This window comes from Sceloporus occidentalis, unplaced genomic scaffold (genome assembly GCF_023333645.1).
Source record: "Sceloporus occidentalis isolate IW3139 unplaced genomic scaffold, rSceOcc1.0.p SCAF_1, whole genome shotgun sequence".
In the NCBI taxonomy this organism is placed as follows: domain Eukaryota; kingdom Metazoa; phylum Chordata; class Lepidosauria; order Squamata; family Phrynosomatidae; genus Sceloporus; species Sceloporus occidentalis.
The window spans coordinates 116,457,238-116,478,364 of record NW_028316981.1 but is presented as its reverse complement, the minus strand read 5'-3'; the positions used below and the strand labels follow the sequence as shown (position 1 = coordinate 116,478,364).

The following is a 21,127-nucleotide window of genomic DNA, read 5'->3' as shown; positions in this document are numbered from 1 at the left end:
ACAAGCAGAAATTGCCTCCAGGTTATCAAATGGAGAAGCTTCTGAAAACTACAAGAATTTCTTTCAGGTCTCAATAGGGCAAAAAAATGGCAAACATTTTGCATATAGAAAGGTGGGACTAAAAACAGGCTAGTAATTTTAGTGGACATTTGCAAGCTTGTATCTACCGTAATATTATTATTATTACATTTCTATCCTAGCCTTCCTCCAAAATGCTCAGGAGTCACAACATGACACACACCCCTCACGGCATCTTTGCAAACACATTATGAAGTAGGGGTTGACCAAATAACTGATCAAAGGTCACTACCCATCTTGCTTTTGGGTAGACAGAGATTTCAGCTTAATCGGTCTCCTTAGTCTGAGTCTACTATTCCCTCCACTACACCATCCTAACTCTTGACTGGTTTAAGAGATGGAGAAAGCATCTTCACAGAAAACTAACACAATGCTCAACTTTTTTGAAGCGGAATTATTTTATCAAAACTATGAGTAGGAAGCAAGGAATAATGTGCTCAAGCTATGAACCTTTCAGATTCAGTGCTAGCTTTAATAAGGCCAGGTACAAATTTCAGAATTTTCCCGTTTATCCAGCTTTGTGAGCCTTTTGTGTTCCCCTTAGCATTCTTGTGCTCTTGTAATTCCTACTTTGAGTTTGTCAACTTTTATAGGGAGTTTATGTCATAGCCAATGATACAGGACACACTCTTCCTCTATATCAGAAAATCCTGCCCAAGGAAAGTACTCACATCTTGGGAGTATTCAACCACACTCTGCAGAACCTTTTTCAGGTTGCTCACCTGGGGACAAGATGGAGAAAGGAGACAGATAAATGAACAACCCTGTCCAAGTCCTAATCCTGGCACCCACAGCTAATTACGGTCTCTCTCTTACAACAGGACATGCAGCCACTGAGCCAGAGTTTAACATTTCTTATGCTGGAATGGAAAGACAAGAACCACTCTTGCTGCCTCCACAGCAGGCTTCAAAGCAGATGGCAGATGAGCTCTGATGCTCCATCATGCAGCAGAACCTAGCACTAGGACAGGACAGGTTTCCTATATGAGGGTGGGGGGAAGATGCCTTACCACTAAATTCTTCTCTCAAATTGGCTGATCCAAAGTCAAACCCCCAAATCAGCTAACAATAGTTAGGGACACCCTGTCTAAATCTGAAGATTGTACAATTCTCCTCTTTCCAGGACAACCAAGTCCTGCCACAATTTCACATGTTACCTCAAAGAGCACTTTGGTTCAAAACTTTTCCATTTTGTTTTGCCTGGAAAAGGAAAGCTAAGTGGAGGGATGGGTGACAAGGACACATCAAATTAATGTATTCTGCTGAAAATTTTACTGACATCAACTAAGGAGCAACTCCACCCACTATTTAGTAAATGTGGGATTTCTTGAGATTGTAAACAATAAACCTCATAGAATCATAGAGTTGGAAGAGACCACAAGGGTCATCCAGTCCAACCCCCTGCCATGCAGGAAATCACAATCAATGCATCCCCAGCCTTTGTTTAAAGACCTCCAAGGAAGGGGACACCACCTCTCTGTTCTGTTAACATCAAGCCTCACTGCATACCTACAGAATTGGCTAGCAAAAACTTCAAAGGGAAAAAAAGGCTCTGTATAGGAAATACTAAAAGTCTGAACAAGTAGTACTACCTCTGCACATCCTGTCCTTCTGTGAAGCAGAAATGAGACAATTTTTTTCTCGTGTACACCTGGAAGTGACCTCACTAGGCCACCTTTCTGTACCTTGAAGTCCCCTACCCAGCCAAATCTGCTACCACCCTGGCACTTCATAAGTTCATGCCTTGCTTCCCCTAGAATTCCCTTCACTCGAAGTCTCATTCCTACCCAAGTCTGGGAGCTCCTAGCTGGTGCCTACTGGCACAGAACATTACACTCCCTTCTCCTGCATTCAGGCAGAACCTGGATAGCTGTTAATTCCTCTTCTCCCTGCCTTGACCTATGTATTTTCCTACTTTCTCCAACTCCCACTAGTCTTCCTTTTTCCTCTAAAGTCAAAGACATATTGCACAGCCATGTTACCACATCACTCTCATCCTTCTTCCCTCTCTCTTTACCTGGAAAGCCAAAAATCTGTGGTATTATACACTTTCAATAAACTCTCTAATTTTTGGAAAATGCAATATTCACAACCTAAAGTTTAATGACTTTTGAAGTGTTATCTCATTACAGTTTGTGGGATTCCTATATAACTTGACCCATCTCACACCATACCTTCAGCCTCCAATTGTCACCGGTGTCATCTTTAATTCGCAGCAGCCATGTTTCATTGAACCAGGAGGGGTCACTGAATAAAAAAAAAAATACAACATTGTGTTGTCTTGTGTGTTTCACAGGCAAGTAGGCCGGAATACTGAGTAATCCAAAAATCTCCCACAGAAGGTGACAAGTTACATAGCAGCCTGCTCTGCCCACCCAGGGCCTCACAAATTGAGACTTCACACATGTGATCCTAATCTAACAAAAAGGATAACTGCCAAACACTCTCTTCTCTGTCAAGTTGTTGTTTATCCTTGTCTTCTACCCTTACATCAAACAGCCCAGCTACAAACTATCATACATCTGAGTTGTTAACGAGGACTGTGAAGAAGAGACAAGAGATATGGGAAACAGATACAATTATTATTTTTGTCTAATTTTCCCACAATTAGCTTCAAGAGAAGTAAGGGCTGTTTTGACAGTGGAACACACTCTCTCGGAGAGTGGTGGAGTCTCCTTCCTTGGATGTCTTTAAACAGAGGCTGGATGGCCATCTGTTGGGGATGCTTTGATTGTGATTTCCTGCATGGCAGGGGGGTTGAACTGGATGGCCCTTGTGTATGGTTTTATGATCCTATGACCTCCATCTTCAGCTGGAGTCCCAGGATACTCACATCTTGTTCAGCACCTGGGCAATTGTAACCCCATTGGACAAATCCTCCTCCTTGGCACATGGAGATGGAACATGGAATGTTTGCATCTGGAAGAAGCAAGTTAAGTCAGTAGGTGACACCATGCACTGAAAGAGCAAGAATCCCCACCACCACAGGAAAAGGGGTCCATTCTGAAACAGAAGCAGAGCTCTGGCCTACATGACATCTTACAGAGGGACAAAACTTCAATCTTCCAGGACTGGTGGCAGAAATGACAATTCCAGAAAAACTGCACACTTTTTCCTCCATCTCATGGAGGCAGTTATACAAGTGTGAGAATTCTGACAACCCATAAGACCATTATGTCTGCCTTCTACAGCAGCAATCCCAAGTGGAATTATAGGTGACTAATGCCAATGGTTAGGCTTCTGAGAGCACTATTCACTTTGCAGGCCAGTGAATACAGCATACACATCTATGTCAACAGTGAAATCTGCAGCAAGACAACAGTGCCACCCACTCATCCACACACAATGAGCAAAACACGAGTACTCCCACATGCCTTGTATTGCACTTATACACAGGGTGAATCACTAAGCAGAGGCAACCCAGCTGTCACGCTCACAGTTAGATGTTCACAGCATCTTTGATTATATCACAAAAGCATCAGCAGTCATATCCTCCTAAAGGAAGAAGATGCCTAGGGAGGGAACATAGGTTTTATACCTAGGAGATGTAGGCTCTTGAACACCAGGGCCTTTTGGTTCCTAATGATGTACCTGAAAACCAAACTTTCTGATTCCTTAGTGCTGCACGAGACTTCCCAGGAAGTGACCTAGGCTTTCTTTTGCAATACAGTTATGGTACCCATTTCTTATTTTCTCATGACTTGCAAGACACTTAAACAAAATGCTCAGTTCTTCACTAAGAACAACTGAGTTTCTATATGCTTTTGTATTATAGATCTTATTGTCCCTAGCTAGCATCCCCAATGGTCAATGATAATGATGGACACTGTAGTCCAACATGCTGTGGGGACCCAATTTTGGAAACCACTGGCTTAGGCCAAGCATATACTTTAGAAAACAGAATTTGCTCATTCACTCTTCACTTGCTTTTCCTCCATTGGTATTAATTTCTCTTTCTATAGGAGGGAATGCACTGATCTCCTGCGGGACAGTAAAATAAGCATAGTCAGGAGGCCTCTCAGCTTGCAACATGTGACCAAAACATATCTATGAGTTGAAGAGTCACTCTAAGACTAGGGGCAGTGTTAAAAGATCTTGATATATGAAAACATTGCAAAAGTGAACTGTCTGGGAGCCTACAGTAAAATGGCATAACCCATAGACATATCCCCATTCCCTTCAGAAGTGGCTTGGTTATCAGTATTTTCTGCCCATGGCTGAGCACAGAAATTGCTGAGTACACAGTGGGACAGCGAGAAAGGCAAACCAAGAATATGATGAGAAGAAGAACAAAATGCGCTCACTACTACTTACTAATGGTAAAAAGGTTAACAAACAATCATGCTTTGTAATCACTCTTTGGAAGCTACACAGTTGATGTAGATTGTTCAATTTAGGTTGGAGGGCAGGAAAAACAATATGCAAACACCACACTTCAGATTTAACTAATTCCTCACTATCATCACACATCAGAGAGACCTGACTTCCTCCTTTTCCAGGAGACGTCCTACATTCCAGCCTTCATCTCCAGACTCCAGGAGGAATTCCAAAATGTCTTCCATTTTGAGCATGACTAAGAAGCATGGAATTATATTTATATGAATGTTTTAACTTTTTTAAAAAATATTCTACATTTTTCTTGAATCACATTCCTTTCTGGTTAGGGCATTTGGACACCCTGTCATACATGCCTGAAGCACAGAGGCAAAAACATTAGAGGAAATACTCATCAAATGAAGGCATTTTAATAATAAAACTTAATAAAAAAAAAACAAAACTTTATTTATACCCCGCCCCTCTGCCCAAGACAATTGGGGCTGTTTACAGATTAAAACTTCATACAAAACCCCAACATTCCCGTTTTCCTCCCGCCCCTAAAATAAGTATTAATCAGTTAAACCAGGGGTAAGCAACCTTTTTGAGCCGGGGACTGGGTTGGTGTCCCCCACACAACGGGGGGGGGGGGGGGAGGGGGGGATAAATAATTAAATAATTAAATAATATAGGACAACATTTTCAAATGTAGGACACATTTTTAAAAAATGGAGGACATGCCAACAATTTCATGATTTTTAAAAAATGTTAATAGAAATGCATCTTTCTTAGGCATGATCAAAATGGAGGACAGTTGGCCATTATTCCTAGACAGATGGCAGAAATCGACTTCCCTTTCTGGACAAACCCCTCTCCCCCCATTCCAAACACCACATTTCAGCATTGAACATGGCTTTACTTAACATGGCAATCTCTTGCATATTTCAGAGGCTTATTGCATAACCAAACTCTTTGGGTTTCACACTGAACATGGGTTCACATGGCTATGCATATTTAACATGTCAAGGTGGTCTCGCAAGAAGTGATTTGCCCTCGGGTTCAAATGTACTTCTCAGAAGTGTGTACTTGGTCAAGGGACTGTGGTTTTTCTTCACTGTGCATGAGTTTGTAAAAATCACAGCAACTTACATTGGCCGTGCCTCTGAAGCTGGCTCATATCAATATCACCATCACCCTCCTCCTCCTCCTCCTCTTCTTCTTCTTCTTCCTCCTCCTCCTCCTCCCTCCTCTTCAGTGTGCAGCTGAGTTTACTGTTCAGGAAAGGCCTGCCGGAAGAGACCCGTCTTGATTGTCTTTTTGAAGCTGTCTAAGGTCCAAAACACATTGCAGAAACAATCTAGAGTGAGATTGCTTTAAGTGCCCTGGTAAGCGGTCTCAAAGTGGGTTATTTCCACAGTGTGTTTTGTACCTAAGTTGGCAATATGAGAGATCTCTTCCGGCAGGCCATTCCATAATCTGGGAGTGGTGGAGGAGAAGGTCTTCTGTGGGGTTGCAGTCAATCTGGTCTTTATATGTTGCAACAAGTTCCTCCCAGAAGACCTAAGTGCACAGGGTGGATTGTACAGAAGGAATAGGTTGGACCCAAGTCATGTAGGGCTTTAAAGCTCATAACCAATACCTTGTATTTCACTCGGAAACAAATAGGCAGCCAGTGAAGCAATTTCAGTCATGTGTAATATGGTCACTTCTGGGTCTTCCAGTGACCAGCCTGGCTGCTATATTCTGAACTAAATGGAGTTTCTGGACTTGGCACAAGGGCAGCCCCATGTAGAATGCATTGCAGAAGTTGGGTCATGAAGTTACCAGAGCGTGTACCACAGTTTCCAGGTCCCCTGGTTCCAGAAAAGGACGCAGCTGGCATATCAGCCGAAGCTGATAACCAGTGCTCTTGACCATCACATTTACCTGATTTGTCATCTGGAGCGACGAGTCTAGGAGCACCCTCAGATTGCGGACACAGTCCTTTAAGGGGAGTGTGACCCTGTCTAGGACCAGTTGGTGTTTCTCAATACCTGGATTAGGGTCCCCTACTGTGAGCACCTCCGTTTTCTCCGGATTCAGTTTTAGTCTGTTTTTCCTCATCCATAAAATGGTAAGCAGTTTACACACACCAATAAATGATAAGTAGATAGTCTGAAAACCCCACAAAAAATGGTAAGTACTTTACACACACACACACAAGCAATACTCAGAAGAGCTATATAAAAGAGAAGAAAAATGTACAACAGATGGAATGAAGAATAGCAATAGCAGTGTCATTCATATACTGCTTCATACCGCCTAAGCAGCCTCTAAGTCAGGGGTAGGCAACCTTTTTGAGCCGGGGGCCGGGTTGCTGTCCCTCAGGCGACTGGGGGGCCGAAGCCGGGGGTGGAGCTTCCACCCTCTGGGGTGGGGCCACGTGCCGGGGGTGGAGCTTCCACCCTCTGGGGCGGGGCCACGTGCCGGGGTGGAGCTTCCACCCTCCAGGGTGGGGCTGCGTGCCGGGGGGTGGAGCTTCCACCATACAGGGGCGGGGCCGCATGCCGGGGGCAGAGCTTCCACCCTCCGGGGGCCAGGCCTCCCCATCTTTGCTGGCCCCTGACGGGGCCCCAGGCCCCGTCAGAGACCGGGAAAAAAGCTGTTGGGGGCCGCCAGCGCTGGAGGGCCCCAGCGAGGGCACCGGGCCTCCCAGAGGCCCCCTGCTGCTGTCGGAGCGCTCATGGAGGGCCCCAGCAACGGCAGCGGGCCCCCCAAGAGGCCCCCTGCCGCCCTCTGAGCCCTCATGGAGGGCCCCAGTGATGGCAGCGGGCCCCCCAAGAGGCCCCCTGCCGCCCTCGGAGCCCTCCTGGAGGGCCCCAGAAACAGCAGCGGGCCCCCCAAGAGGCCCCCTGCCGCCCTCGGAGCCCTCCTGGAGGGCCCCAGAGACGGCAGTGGCCCCCCCAGAGGCCCCCTGCCGCCCTCGGAGCCCTCCTGGAGGGCCCCAGAGATGGCAGCGGGCCCCCCCAGAGGCCCCCTGCCGCCCTTGGAGCCCTCCTGGAGGGCCCCAGAGATGGCAGCGGGCCTCCTAGAGGCCCGCCGCCGCGGCCGCCCGTCACAGCTTTTCGCCGCTCTGGGCACCGCCATTTTGGGCGGCAAAATGGCGGCGCCCATAGCCCCAGAGGCGGCGAAAAGCCGTGACGGGTGGCTGCCACCACGGCGGCAGCAGCAGCAACAGCAGCCAGGGGCCGGTCGGCAAGCATCCGCGGGCTGCATCCGGCCCTCGGGCCGGAGGTTGCCGACCCCTGCTCTAAGTGGTTTACAACTGTAAGCCAATTGCCCCTAACAAGCTGGGTACTCATTTTAGCGACCTTGAAGTATTCATGCCTGAGTCAAGCCTGAGCCCTTGGCTAGTACTGAACTCACAACCTTATGGTTTGTGAGTGAGGGGCTGCAATACAGGCATTTTACCACTGTGCCACCAGGGATCATACAACTATACAAAGATGAACAGCAAACCCTAAAGAGCAAGGTGGAAGCTGCAATAGGGGACACTGGGAAGAAAAAAATCACCAGGAGCAGATGATATTCCAATAGAATTGCTACAAGCCACAGAGAAAGAATCAACTCTAGAGATAATAAAACTATACCAATATGAAAAACAAAACGGTGGACAACAGATGGTAAAGGATCAATATACATCCCAAAACAACAAAAAGGAGACATAAAAGACTGCAGCAAATACAGGACCATAGCATTGCACACAAGCAATAATATGCTCAAATTTCTGCAAGAGAGAAACATGTCAGAGGTGTAAGCAGGCTTCAAAAAAGAAAGAGGCACTAGGGACCACATTGCAAACATATGATGGCTAATGGAGCATACCAAGGAATTCCAGAAGAAAATTAGCATGTGCTTCATAGAATGTAGCAAAGCCTTTGACTGCATAGATTACAAAAAGCTATGGAATGCTCTTAACGACATGGGAGTAGCACTACATCTGATAGTCCTGGTGAGAAATCTGCCTCTTGTCCTAAGAGGCTACTGTTAGAACAGAATATGAAGAACAGAATGGTTCACAATAGGCAAAGAGGCCAGGTAAGGCTGCATTCTATCACCCTACTTCTTCAACTTGCATCAAGAAAATTTCATACAAAGAGCAGTTTTAGACTCAGAAGAAGGAGGGAATCAAGATAGGAGGAAGGAACATCAACAATCTAAGATATGTTGATGACACTATACCACATACTTGTGGAAAACATCACAGACTTGGAACAATTACTAAGGAAAGTCAACAAAGAAAATGCAAAGGCAGGCCTACTGCTGAACATAAAGAAAACAAAAATAATGACCACTGAGGATCTACATAAATTCAACCTAGATAATGAGGAAATCAAAATAGTTAAAGATTTCTCATACCTTGGATCAAACATTAATCAGAACGGAGATTGCAGTCAAGAAATAATAAGAAGACACCCAGCACAGCAAAGTGCATTAGTGCCCAAACACAGCCAAATTACTTTGGTACCTGATGCCAAAAATCCCCAAAAACGAACTTTCCCATCTCTTAGCATTAGAATGTCAAAACATTCAGACAACAATAAATTCATAGACTGAGAAAGTTAATGGAAAAGGATTAAGATATTAATGTAATTATTAACAGGCTAAAAAACAGACACATTTATACTGGAAGGGGGAGAGTTCTTGACAAATACATTAATTCCAGAACAAAGATGATAAAAAATATAATCCATTATTTTACTCTATAACCCCTTTGTCCCTATTTTGAGTTTTGGAGGGATGGAAACAACTGTAAGAATTTTTCTACCCCCTGCCCCAAAGAAGATATAACCACAGAATTAACACTGGTGCACAATTCAAGGCCCAAATATACAATTCCACGAGGTTTAAATCAGAACATAATATAGGGGAACACTGTTATATTCTAGAGTAGTGAGTATGCTGACAATGAAAATCCTATTTCTCACTTGTTCCACCCCAAGCCCTTCTCTTGCTTTCCCCCTCTATATTATTATCTCGCTACCCTCACATTTTCTTTACCTTATTGATCTTAGTAAACTAGCTGACTGATCTTAGAAAACAGCCCCAGGGTTAAGGGCCTCAAAATTAAGTTTCCCAGCACAGATAAGGTTTCTTTAAGAAGTGTCCAGTGTAGAATACACAATGAAAAGAATACCACCCTACTTTCAAGCTGCCTTTACTACTTGTAAATCCAAGCTCTAAGTTATTCAACAATAGCAAGAAGTAATTTTGCAAATATACAAGAAAAAAAGGCTTTGGGTGAAGAACAAACAATGCAGTTTAAAATTTATTGGCTATTTAGTGCTGGCACATTTGATTAATTAATCTAATAACCTAGCATAATTCAGGGGAATTTCAACATTAACATGTCCCAACTTTTTCCCAACTTAAGACCGCCACATTCATTAAAAATAAGTCATCCCCTTTCACAGGCAACTTTCAAACATAATTCATAGTTTGATTTTAATTAATTACATCATATTACTGGATACATAAAACAACTATGCTCTTCCACAGTATGTTTGTATGTGCCTTCAAGTTCACTTGTCAACCTATGGCATCCTCATTCATCGGCCCCTCCAAATTGCCAGACAACCCCCTCGCTTTGCCAAACAGGAGGGAAGCTCCCCTCCCTGAAAGAATTCAGCTCATTTAAGGTGGGAAGGTGGGCAGGCGTGGGAGGAAACAAAGATCATCCATAGAGGTAGGGAAAGCAATATAAATGCAAAGTCACGATGTGCCAAGTGGAGCCTTACAAAAATATCCTGACGTTTCAACGCAGGCATGTAGCTTCCGGGAGACTTTTAAGAGGCTTTGGGAGTGGATGTGCAGCCCAGGGTCACAGCGATGAGGAGGAGGGCAGTGACAAGAGATGGTTCAGGTCTTTTGTGAAAGAAATGCTGGGGCACAGCTAAAGGGGGTGAGGGAGACCACAATCATTGTGCCTTGTGAGGGGACACTAGTAACAGATATAGATAGTGAGTCACATTAAGGACAGGCTAAGACCCTAAACTATGACAAGTTTAAGAGGCTCCTGTGTGTGTCTTTGTGTATGTGTATGAATGAATGAGAGTGTGTGGGGCGGGGAGAGGGCTATTTACCCGTATATACTCAACTATAAGTCGACTTCATGTATAAGTTGAGAGCAGGTTTTGGGGCCAAAATTATAGTTTTCAATATAAACCATGGATAAGTTGGGGGTAAAACTTAGGGATATGAACCAAGAAACTAGCGAATGAAGGAAAGGAAAACAATACCAAACAACTTCAAAAATTCCAGAAGGCATGTTTGTGCTTATACTAAAGGCTGGACAGATGAGAGAATAGAAAGTGGGAGGTCAGTGCTTCCAGAAGATTACACTCTTGCCTTTCACTAGGAGATGGTTCCTTTTTAAAATAAGAATTAAAATACAGTACTTACACTGACCCACGGATAAGTCGACTCAGGTTTCTGGGGTCAATTTTTTGATTAAAATTTTTAGACTTATACATGAGTATATACATTACATTTTTAAAGGTATTATGGAAGATTATTACAATATATTTTGTGTTTGTAAGAAAAAGAAAGAATATACATATACACTTTCTCTCTATAGAGATGTATTTGTTGTTGCTGTTTTGTGTGTCTTCTGACTTGTGGCAACCCTAAGCCCATTTCTTGGCAAGATTTGTTCAGAGGAGGTTTGTCACTGCCTTCCCCTGAGAGTGAGACTTGCCCAAGGTCACCCAGTGGGTTTCCATGGGCAAGCCAGGATTCAAACCCTGGTCTCCAGAGTCCTAGTCCAATACTATAGAGATGTATACTCTGTAATATACTCTGTTGCCTTGGATTCCATTTAGGGAGAGAGACAAGATTGTTGTTATGTGCCTTCAAGTAATTTCTGACTTATGGTGACCCTATCATAGAGTTTTCTTGGCAAGAATTGTTCGTAATATGTTTGTCATTACCATCCTCTGAGGCTGAGAGACTGTGGCTTGTCCAAGGTCACCTAGTGGGTTTCCATGACTAAGCAAGGATTTGAATCCTGGTCACCCAGAGTCCAGGTTCAACACTCAAAACATCACACCACGCTGGCTCCTAGAAAGGTAGGATATAAGGTCAATGAACAAATATACATACATGGGAGAGCCAGCCTGATGTAGTGGTTTAAGCTTTGGATTAGGACTCTGGAGAGACCATGGTTTAAGTCCCGGCTCGACCTTGGGCAAGTCACACTTTCTCAGCCTCAGAGGAAGGCAAGGACAAGTCTTCTCTGGAGAAACTTACCAAGAAAACCCAGTGAAACGATTTGAAGACAAACAACAACAACATGAATTGAAACGTAATACATTATTACGTTATGGGTAGGGAACACTTACATTTACAGCCTCTTCCTCCCAAAGGCCCTGAACTGTAATCTGATTTTAAATCAGGTTTGAAGGGGGACCACTGAAGGTGTCACCTCCCTGCAACTCCTGTCGGCAAGGGGATTTCAGAGGGGATCTGCCTTTGCCTTCCTCTGAGGCTGAGAGAGTGTGACTTGGTCATGGTTGCTCAGTAGATTTCCATGGCTGAGTTTGAACCCTGGTCTCCCATTGTCCATATCCAACATTCAAACCACCACACCACAGTGGCTGCTAGGAAGGTGGGATATAAGGCAATTAGACAGCCAGTATGACCTAGCGGTTTGAGTGTCGGACTATATGACTCCGGAAACCAGGGTTCGAATCCTGGCTCAGCCATGGAAACCCACCGGGGGGCCTTGATCAAGTCACACTCCCCCAGCCTCAGAGAAAGGCAAGAGCAAATCCCCTCTGAAGGAAACTTGACAGGAAAACCCTATATCAGTGTCGCTATAAGTGGGAAACGACTTGAAAGTACACAACAACTACAGGGTCAACAAACAAGCAAACAAACAAAGATATCTGTACTGGAGAGCCAGTGCGGTGTAGTGGTTGGAGCGTTGGACTATGACTCTGGAGAGACCGGGGTTCGAATCCTGGCTCAGCCAGGAATGCCACTGGGTGACCTTAAGTAATGGGCAAGTCACGCTCTCTCAGCCTCAGAAGATGGCAATGGTGGCAAACTTGGCCAAGAAAGCCCTATGACAGGGTCGCCATAAGTCAGAAAAGTCTTAAAGGCGCACAACAACAGGGCCAGTAAATAAGTGAATAGACCTGTATTAGAGCTGTGCTTCCCAACCTTTGGTCCTCTAGATCTTTCGGGACTTCAACTCCCAGAATTCCTGAACAATGAGCACACTGGCCGGGGCTTCTGGGAATTGAAGTCCAAGATGGAGGCCCACAGGTTGAGGCCCACTGTGCGAGAGACTAGCCAGCGTGGTGGTGCAGAGCGTTGGGCGAGGGCCCTGGACACCCAGAGCAGGGAACGGCGGTGCCCACAAGGGCCTCCTGGGTCTCTCTTGCCTCGCCCCTCAGCCGAGGCTCAGTGCCTACGGAGGCGAAGGGCAACAAGGGCAGCCAGTCCAGAGGCGGAGGCGCCACCTGTTACAGGGCGCTGGGGGCGGAGGAGGCGGCTCCTCCTCTGAGTGACGTCACGAGAAAACGGCCGCCCGCCCGCCCCCGTCTTACCCAAGTGAGGAGCGCCCCGCATCGCTCGCGCGGGCCCCTCTCGCCCATGGCGGCGGCGGCGGCGGCCTCGACGCCACCACACAGTCTTCGGAAGCAGCTGAGGCGTCTCCGGCGGCGGCCGTCGCCAGCGCCTTGCCACGCCCCCTCACGCGCCCTCCCTGACGCTGCGCCCTCCGCCATTTGTAAGCCGGGCGGAAGTAGGCCGCAGCACCAGAAGCACCGGGGACGCTCTAGGAAGGCGGCAGGGCCCTCCGAGTGTTATGACTGTGGACAGCTGTGGGCTGGGAGCAGGGGGTGATCATGATGATGATGATGATGACAGCAGCAGCAGCAGCAGTGTTTAGGGAAGTCTATATTCCTGCTCGGGGATTATGGGTGCATTCTGAACATGCTCAGAGGCAGGCACAGTTATTATTGTTATTATTAAGCTTTATTTATATATAGCACTGTAAATTTAACACAGTCAGTTAAAACAGACAAAATGAACCCGCCGATGGAGTGCATCATCCTACAAAAATAATTAAATATAATACTATATTCTGGAGAAGAGAAGGCTAAGAGGTGATATGATAGCCCTGTTTAAATGTTTGAAGGCATGTCATATTGAGGAGGGAGCAAGCTTGTTTTCTGCTGCTCCAGAGAACAGGACCCAGAGCAATGGATGCAAGCTGCAGGAAAAAGGATTCCACCTCAACATTAGGAAGAACTTCCTGACAGCAAGGGCTGTTTGACAGTGGAACACACTCCTTTGGAGTGTAGTGGAGTCTCCTTCGTTGGAGGTCTTTAAGCAGAGGCTGGATGGCCATCTGCTGGGGATGCTTTGATTGAGAGTCCCTGCATGGCAGAAGGGGGTTTTACTGGATGGCCCTTGTGGTCTCTTCCAACTCTATGATTCTAATACATGTTAGTACGTGTTAACGTTCAAGAAAGTAAGGCAGACAACACATTAAAACAACATTAGATAACAGTCATGTAATAGTGCCTGGGAACACTTCCCTGGACAGTATTGTCTTTAACTCATTTTGAAGCTGGTTAAAGAGGTGATGTCTTTCACAGTCTTTGCAATTTGCTTGGGCACTGTTTATGCAAACTCTACCGGTGTATTTTCATATGTTTGTTTTCCGCTGTTGTGTGTCTTCACATTGTTTCCCGATCCTAAGGCGAGCCTGTCACAGGGCTTTCTTGGCAAGGTTCTTTGAGAGGGGGTTTGCCATTGCCATCCTCTCAGGCTGAGAAAGTGTGACTTCTGGCCCAAGGTCACCCAGTGGGTTTTTATGCTTGAGTTGGGAATCGAACCTTGATCTCCACAGTCATAGTCCAACATTCAAATAACTACATCAGGTTGGCTCTCTAATTGGCTTTACAATATATTAAATTATATTATATACATTATATTATGATATATATATGTATATATATATATATATTAATTATTATTATATATATTATACTTAAATGTATACAGTACACTTGTCCCTCCACATTCGCTGAGTTTTAGGGGCACAGGACCCCCGTGAATGTGGAAAACCCACAAATAACAATAACACTATGTTGTTACCTGAGAGAACATCTCTCTAGGACTCTCTAGGTCCTCCAATCAACTCTCTGGTCAACACCTGCCAGACACTGACCATAGAATTGCTCTGGAGGAGCTACAAAGGCCTAGTAGAGTGTTCTCTCTAGGAATCTCTAGGTCCTTCAGTGCCACTTTTGGTTAAAGGTGACCATAGAGTTGCGCTGGAGGACCTGGATGTTCCTAGAGACAACATGCTAATACAATCCATGAATAATCAAGGCCACAAAAGTCAAAGCCACAAATGTGGAGGGATGAGTGTACTTATTTATTTATAGACCACACTGGTTACAATACCTGTTTCCCAGCTAGATGTTTATCTTTGAAATGGGGATTAATTTAGTATTGTTGAAGAATAATACAATAACAGCCAAAATCCACAACATAGTGATACCTTTGTGGGTCCAAGCAAAAATGCTCAAAATGCTCCACTGGCGTGTTCATCAGGCAAAGGTGTTAAAAAACTGTTGTTGTTGTTTCCAGTCAACTAAGACTTATGTCAACCCTGTGAAGGAGAGGTCTCCAGGTCACCACTCAGGTCTTGCAGATTCAGGACAGCCCTGGCTTCTTTGATTGAGTTTACCCATCTGTAACACTGTATTCCTCTTTTCTTCTACTTTGTTGTTAACTTCCGTCCAGTCCATTTCTGCTCATAATAGTTCTTTGAGTAAGATATCTCCAAGTGCCCCTGTCCTCAACTGCTCTGCTCAGGTGTTTATAAATTCAGGTCTGTGAGCTCCTTTATTGAGTCTATCCACCTAGTATGCGATCTTCCTCTCTTTCCACTGCCTTCTACCTTTCCTTGCATTATTGTCTTTTCCAGTGGGTTGAACTGTCTCAAGATGTGACCGACGTACGACAGCCTAAGTTTGATCATTTTTGGCCTGTTACAGACTGCCAAAATAATGCTGCTTCGGGTCTCTTTGGAGGTATGCTGTTTAAATGATGCATGCATCCTAAGAATCCGGAAGCTGCACCAAAGCTGCACTCCAGTGCTTAGGAATGGAGTGTGGCTTTGGCGCGACTTCCGGACTCTGCATCATTTAAATAGCATACCTCCAAAAGAGACCCGAAGCAGCTTTATTTTGGCAGTCTGTAACAGGCCCTGGCTTCCAGGGAGAGTTCAGACTTGATCTGTTAAAGGACCCATTTGTTTTTTTGGCTGTCCACAGTATCCTCAGCACTCTTCTCCAGCACCACATCTCAAATAGGTTGATTTTCTTCTCATCTGCTTGCTTCACTGCCCAGCTCTCACAGCTATACATGGTAAAAGGAAATACAATGGCTTGTATGGTCCAAAACACACTACAGAAATAATCCAGATTGGGATGGCTTTAATTGCCCTGGATCCATGTTGTGAAATACTGGGAATTGAGTTGATTGTGGCACTAGGGCTCTCTGACAGAGAAGGCTAAATGCTTCAAAAAACTATAGTTCCCAGACCTCCCTAGCACTGAGCCAAGGGAGTTAAAGCGATCTCAAACTGGATTATTTTTGCAGTGTGTTTTGGACCTATGATTCTGACTTTAGTACTCAGTTGTATATCTTGGCACTTTAGGATCTTGTCTTGGTTCTTTCATAGCTTCCCTTCCCAGTCCTAGTTTTGTTCTGATTTCTTCTTTACAGTCTCTTTTGATCAATGATTGATCCAAGCATTACCAAGCATTAGTGTCTTTTCCAGGGAGTCATATCTTCTCATGATATATCCAAATTACAACAGTCTCAGTTTAGTCATTTTGGCTTCTAAGAAGAGTTCATCTTTTATTTTACAAAATCATACAAGAGAAGAAAAATAAAACAACAATGTTAGAGTTGCAGGCCTCAATTTTGTGAAGTTATTTTGTTGTTGTTGTCAGTTAAGATAGTCTGGAGGGATATCCATGTAGGATAGGCTCACTCTTTGGCAATGCGGGCTTTGGGAGACAAAGAGTAGGAAAATCCAGATAATAAAATTTATACAGTACTTCCTTACCAACATTAAAAGTACATGAATTAAAGGAGCTGTGGAGAAACCAATGGTAAAGACTCTGATGCTGCAGGGACACAAAGCCCCGCCAGAGGACAGCAAAGTGCCTTGATTCGAGATTACTCCAATGTATAGGAAGGAAACATTTGCTTTTTCATGGGCGATGCCACTTCTAAAGCTTCAGTTTGTATCTACAATTCCAAGGAATAACCTCTACACCTATTACCAGAGTTTCATGTTAGATGGGTGATAAAAAGGCAGAAAGGCATAGCTTATTCTACATCCCAGTTCCTGCGATTAAGAGATTACATTTTAAGACAACCCAAATAATCACACATTGGCCTTTATTCACTGTCCCTCTTGTTTCTTAGACCCTGCCGGGTTACTTTAGATGAGGAGTATTAACTGGTTATGCAGTTTTAGTATATCAACAGCCACATTCTTTTAAATGCAAAGTTTTATTTTTAAGGCTTCTCTCAATGATAGGTTACAGCTGCCAGTCACCCAAGCTATTTACTTGATCTCAGTCTAAATTCACAGAAGCAATATGTTAGGACACTTAAAGCTGCAGTCTTATTCACATTTAAGAGCAAATCCTAATGAATTTATTTGGACTTATTCCTGCATAGAACTGGGTGTAAAAACATCACAGAGTTATACAGGGCTTGAACAGACAGGCCAAAATAAAGCTGCTTCGGGTCTCTTTGGAGGTGTGCTGTTTAAATGATGCATGCATCCTAAGAGGTCAGAAGCGACGTCAAAGCCATGCTCCAGTCCTAAGGACCGGAGTGAAGCTTTGGCGCCGCTTCTAGCCTCTTAAGATGCATGTGTCATTTAAACATCATACCTTCAAAGAGACCCAAAGCAGCTTTATTTTGGCCTGTTGGTTCAGGCCTACAGTTAACATTGGACTTGTCAGCTATCCTGTTTTGATACTCTTAAGTTTTATACTTTAAATAAAAAAAGAAACTTATTGTCATAGATTAGTTGCATATTTGTTACCAATGTATATATTTAGAAGAAAGGTGATGATTTAGTCTCAAAATAACCCTGTGGGGTAGCACAGGCTGAGAGATAGTGACTTGACCAAGGTCTCACATCATGTTTACTAGCTAAATCACAACCAGAAGTCTAGTCTGTGTTTCTTACATCAAAGTTCAACATTCTGTCTGTTGTGCCACAGCAATGTTTAGCAGCATTTGGCAAATGTTTCCCTCAAGAAGCCTTGTGCTTTATTCTCTCACATCTCTCGCCCCAAGCAACTTAACCACTGGGATGGAAAACAAACTCCATGTGGGAAAGTTCCCAGCCGGGTTATTTTGGCTGCCTTAGGTGGAAACGTGTTATCGGCCTGTGTGACTCAGGAGCAACTCAGACACCGTCTGCTCCCAGCTTCCCTTCCTGGGATGGCCTAGTATTAACCCATATAGCACTAGCAAAAGGCCAGTTCTCCCCAAAGTTAGTTACACCCTGGGTGCAACCAAGGAACATGGGTTGGTTTTGTCATTCTTGTGCTTCTGTTAATCTAGGATAGCATTCAGTCCTGACCTTCATCTAAACAGGATAGGGTAGTGCAATGCTTCTTAAATTATTGGGTATGGGAATCTGGCTCCCCCCCCCCCCCTTCACAGTGTGCCAGGGACTGGTATCATAAATGTGCCCAATGACTACAATTCATTATTTATTTATTTCCTGGAAACTCTCCAGGAACCAGCAGCATATGACTCATAGACCAGCACCTATCCATGGACCACCACTGCATAGCACTGGTGTGGCTAAACTGATGGATTAGGACTAGAGAGATCTGTGATCAGTTCCCTGATGAACTGTAAAACTCAGTATATGAACTTGGACTCTTCACTTACTCTCAGTCTGGCCTATCTCACAATCTTGTTGTAAAGATGAGGTGGCAGGGGGAGAACTACCATGTATGCTGCCTTGAGTTCTTTAGAGAAAATACAGACTATACAAAAACAACAACAACAACAACAACAACCTATCATCCCATTTCCTCTTTTGACAGTTGGTGAAGCAAACAGCTAGGAGAGTGAACCATGACCCAGAGAATTTGTAATTTGAATCCCACTTCAGCTTTTACTAATGGGAATCAGACAAACCACTATTCTCTCAGCTCTCAATACCCAACATGGGGATGAAAATGATAAGAATACTGGCTATTGTATGGATTAGCGTTATATAGGTAAGATAATAATGTGTGAGTGATTCAGTAAAGTATTAATAAATAGTCAGGTTATTGTCTCTTTACAGCAGCCCCTCCATGCTTCCATCCTTTGCTGACAGCCTTACTCCCAATAGAATTAGCTTCTGACTGGCTTTTTCTTTTCTTTTTTAAAGGCCAGTCTCTCTTTGTTTTTATCGGGCTTATTGGTAATTTTCCTCTCCTTCACTTGCCGAACTACTTTGAAATACTCCATACCACTCAGACAAATCTTGGCACCCTTCAGGGCTTTTTGTTGACAGGGAAATCTGCCCAGATCTACAAATGGAGTGTCTAGAGTGGGACTTTCTGGCAGGGATTTCCTAGTAGGCAGGGGAGCCGAAACGGCACAGCATGGCTTATTCAGCCTTACAAACACGACTGTGAGAATTGTTATTCTACATAGTTATACAGTCAGCCTCTGGTATCCACTGAGGTTTGGTTCTAGAACTCCCTGTGGATACCAAAATCCATGGATGCTCACATCCCATTATATACAATGGTGTAGTAAAATGGTGTCCTTTATATAAAATGGCAAAAATAAAGGTTTCCTTTTTAGGAAAAAAAAAGTTGGGAATATTTTCAAGTCGTGGATGGTTGAATCCATGAATGCAGAATCCATGGATAAGGAGGGCCAACTGTATAATGTCCTTCCTGCGCCACACTTACTTGTATTAATGTGGTAAGTGCAATAACTTCTTAAACATCTCTCACTAGTTGCTTGGAAGCATTTCTTAGCACAAGTAATCAGGTAAATAGATATTTTACAGGCTGGAATGAAATCATATTATAACTGTCTTCTCCTAAAGTATTCCCTACACTCTCTGTACATGCCCACTTAGACCCATACTTTGGATATGGAGTAATTTCACACTATACAATTTTAGCACTATTGGTTTAACTGTCCTTGTTGCATCCTATGGTATCTTGGCATTTGTAGTTTGGTCAGAGGCACCAGGGGACTCTGAATGAGAATTCAAAAGGGCTCTCCATCCACTGCCTATCCTAAGATTCCTTAGGATGAAGCTATGGCAGTTAAAATGGAATCAGAGCACTATAATTGTGAAAGGGCCCTGAGCCTTCTTCATAAGACCATGTAAATACACATGCTTTAGGATAGCTTTCTGCGTGAGCATGATTTATAGCACACTTGAAATGCTCAAACACTTTCCTTTGTGCTATTCTGCCTTCTTTGTTAGTTGCTTGAGATGCACTTCCATCCCGAACATAAGCAGAACATATCATCAGTACTCTTGAGTCCAATGCATAATATGTAGTAAGGGTATAGTATGCACTATGCTTCATATGATCTCTTCATCATCCCCCACCCACCCACACACATCCTACACATGCCTACTTATCCTCTGCATGCTTAGACAATTCATCCTATCGCAAACCCCACACACCACATATATCCACCCTCTGTATGCACATATACACACCCTGTCTCTGGCGTGCAGTTCCTTGGCAGCTGTTCTGCTCTAGGCACGTCCTAGTTGGAGAAGCCGCCCACAGTTAAAAACAGATGACTTCACATAAAAGCAAACAGGGGAGTCAAAAGAGGGAAGAAAGAATATTTAGGAATGGGAGTCAGAGGTCAGGAAAAGGGTCCCTAGCTGTCCCTGTGTAGTTATTCCTTGCTTTCCCTGGTATGAGGCAAATGTAATTTTTATCTGTTCTATAGCATGGTGCTGGTGACATGGGAGGAACATCATGAATTAGGGATTGTGTGTGCTTGGATACATAACAAGCAGTAAGGTACAGTTGCTTCTGGTGTAAGGTGTATTGCCCTGTTCAGCAGTATGGGAACAACACCCTGGTCTTGAACAGGAAGTGATTAATCCCATAAACAGCAACCAGGGAATTTAAGCAACCAGGAAGAATGGAAATTGCTGGAGTGGCACTAGACCAGAACTTTGGGGTTTGTGCCCAGCATTTCTGTCAAGGATGTTTAATTGATTCACATTTGGGGGGTCTTGGTGTTATGAGGGTTTTGAAAAGCAAAATCCTGCACTCCTTCTCATCATACTAGGTACTAGGAGGTCAACATGAGTCCCTTAGTATAAATACCCTTGCTACATACATTATTTGCTCCCTTCCCCAGGCTTTAGAAAAGTGCCCTCAGCCACATCCCCCTCAGCCTTGTTGGACTCCCTCAAACATCCCTCCCTGTTCCTCTCAAGCGTCATTGATTCCATCTGGTCTCTGCTTTGTGGTGGTATTCCAGCAACTGGCAAAGCTGTAAACAGGCAGGTAGACAAGCCAACACCCCAGTGCTGAGGCCAAGTTGTTCCAAGCTAGTCATTAACTCCCAGTTTGTTAATGGCCTTTAATAGCTGCTAATTACAGCCTGAGCTAGGGAGGGAGGCAGCCAGGTGCCAGTGTCC

At 44.3% G+C, this 21,127-nt stretch overlaps 1 protein-coding gene across 3 annotated transcripts in view; it reads right to left on the bottom strand.

Annotated features, from left to right (window-relative positions):
• HOOK2 (hook microtubule tethering protein 2) overlaps positions 1 to 13,094 on the bottom strand; it is a 38,006-nt gene extending 24,912 nt beyond the window's left edge. The window contains exons 1-5 of one of the 3 annotated variants that reach the window (XM_089532346.1): positions 12,595 to 12,856; positions 10,170 to 10,324; positions 2,912 to 2,997; positions 2,253 to 2,325; positions 750 to 800 (exon numbers count right to left, since the gene is read on the bottom strand). In XM_089532346.1, the coding sequence (XP_089388472.1) occupies positions 750 to 800; positions 2,253 to 2,325; positions 2,912 to 2,997; positions 10,170 to 10,199 (240 nt within the window). In that variant the 5' untranslated portion in view covers positions 10,200 to 10,324; positions 12,595 to 12,856. Of the gene's footprint in view, positions 1 to 749; positions 801 to 2,252; positions 2,326 to 2,911; positions 2,998 to 10,169; positions 10,620 to 12,594; positions 12,857 to 12,983 lie in introns of those variants that run through there. The other 2 variants (XM_089532337.1, XM_089532358.1) reach the window with 2 other exon arrangements.
• Between the last annotated feature and the right edge of the window lie 8,033 nt (positions 13,095 to 21,127).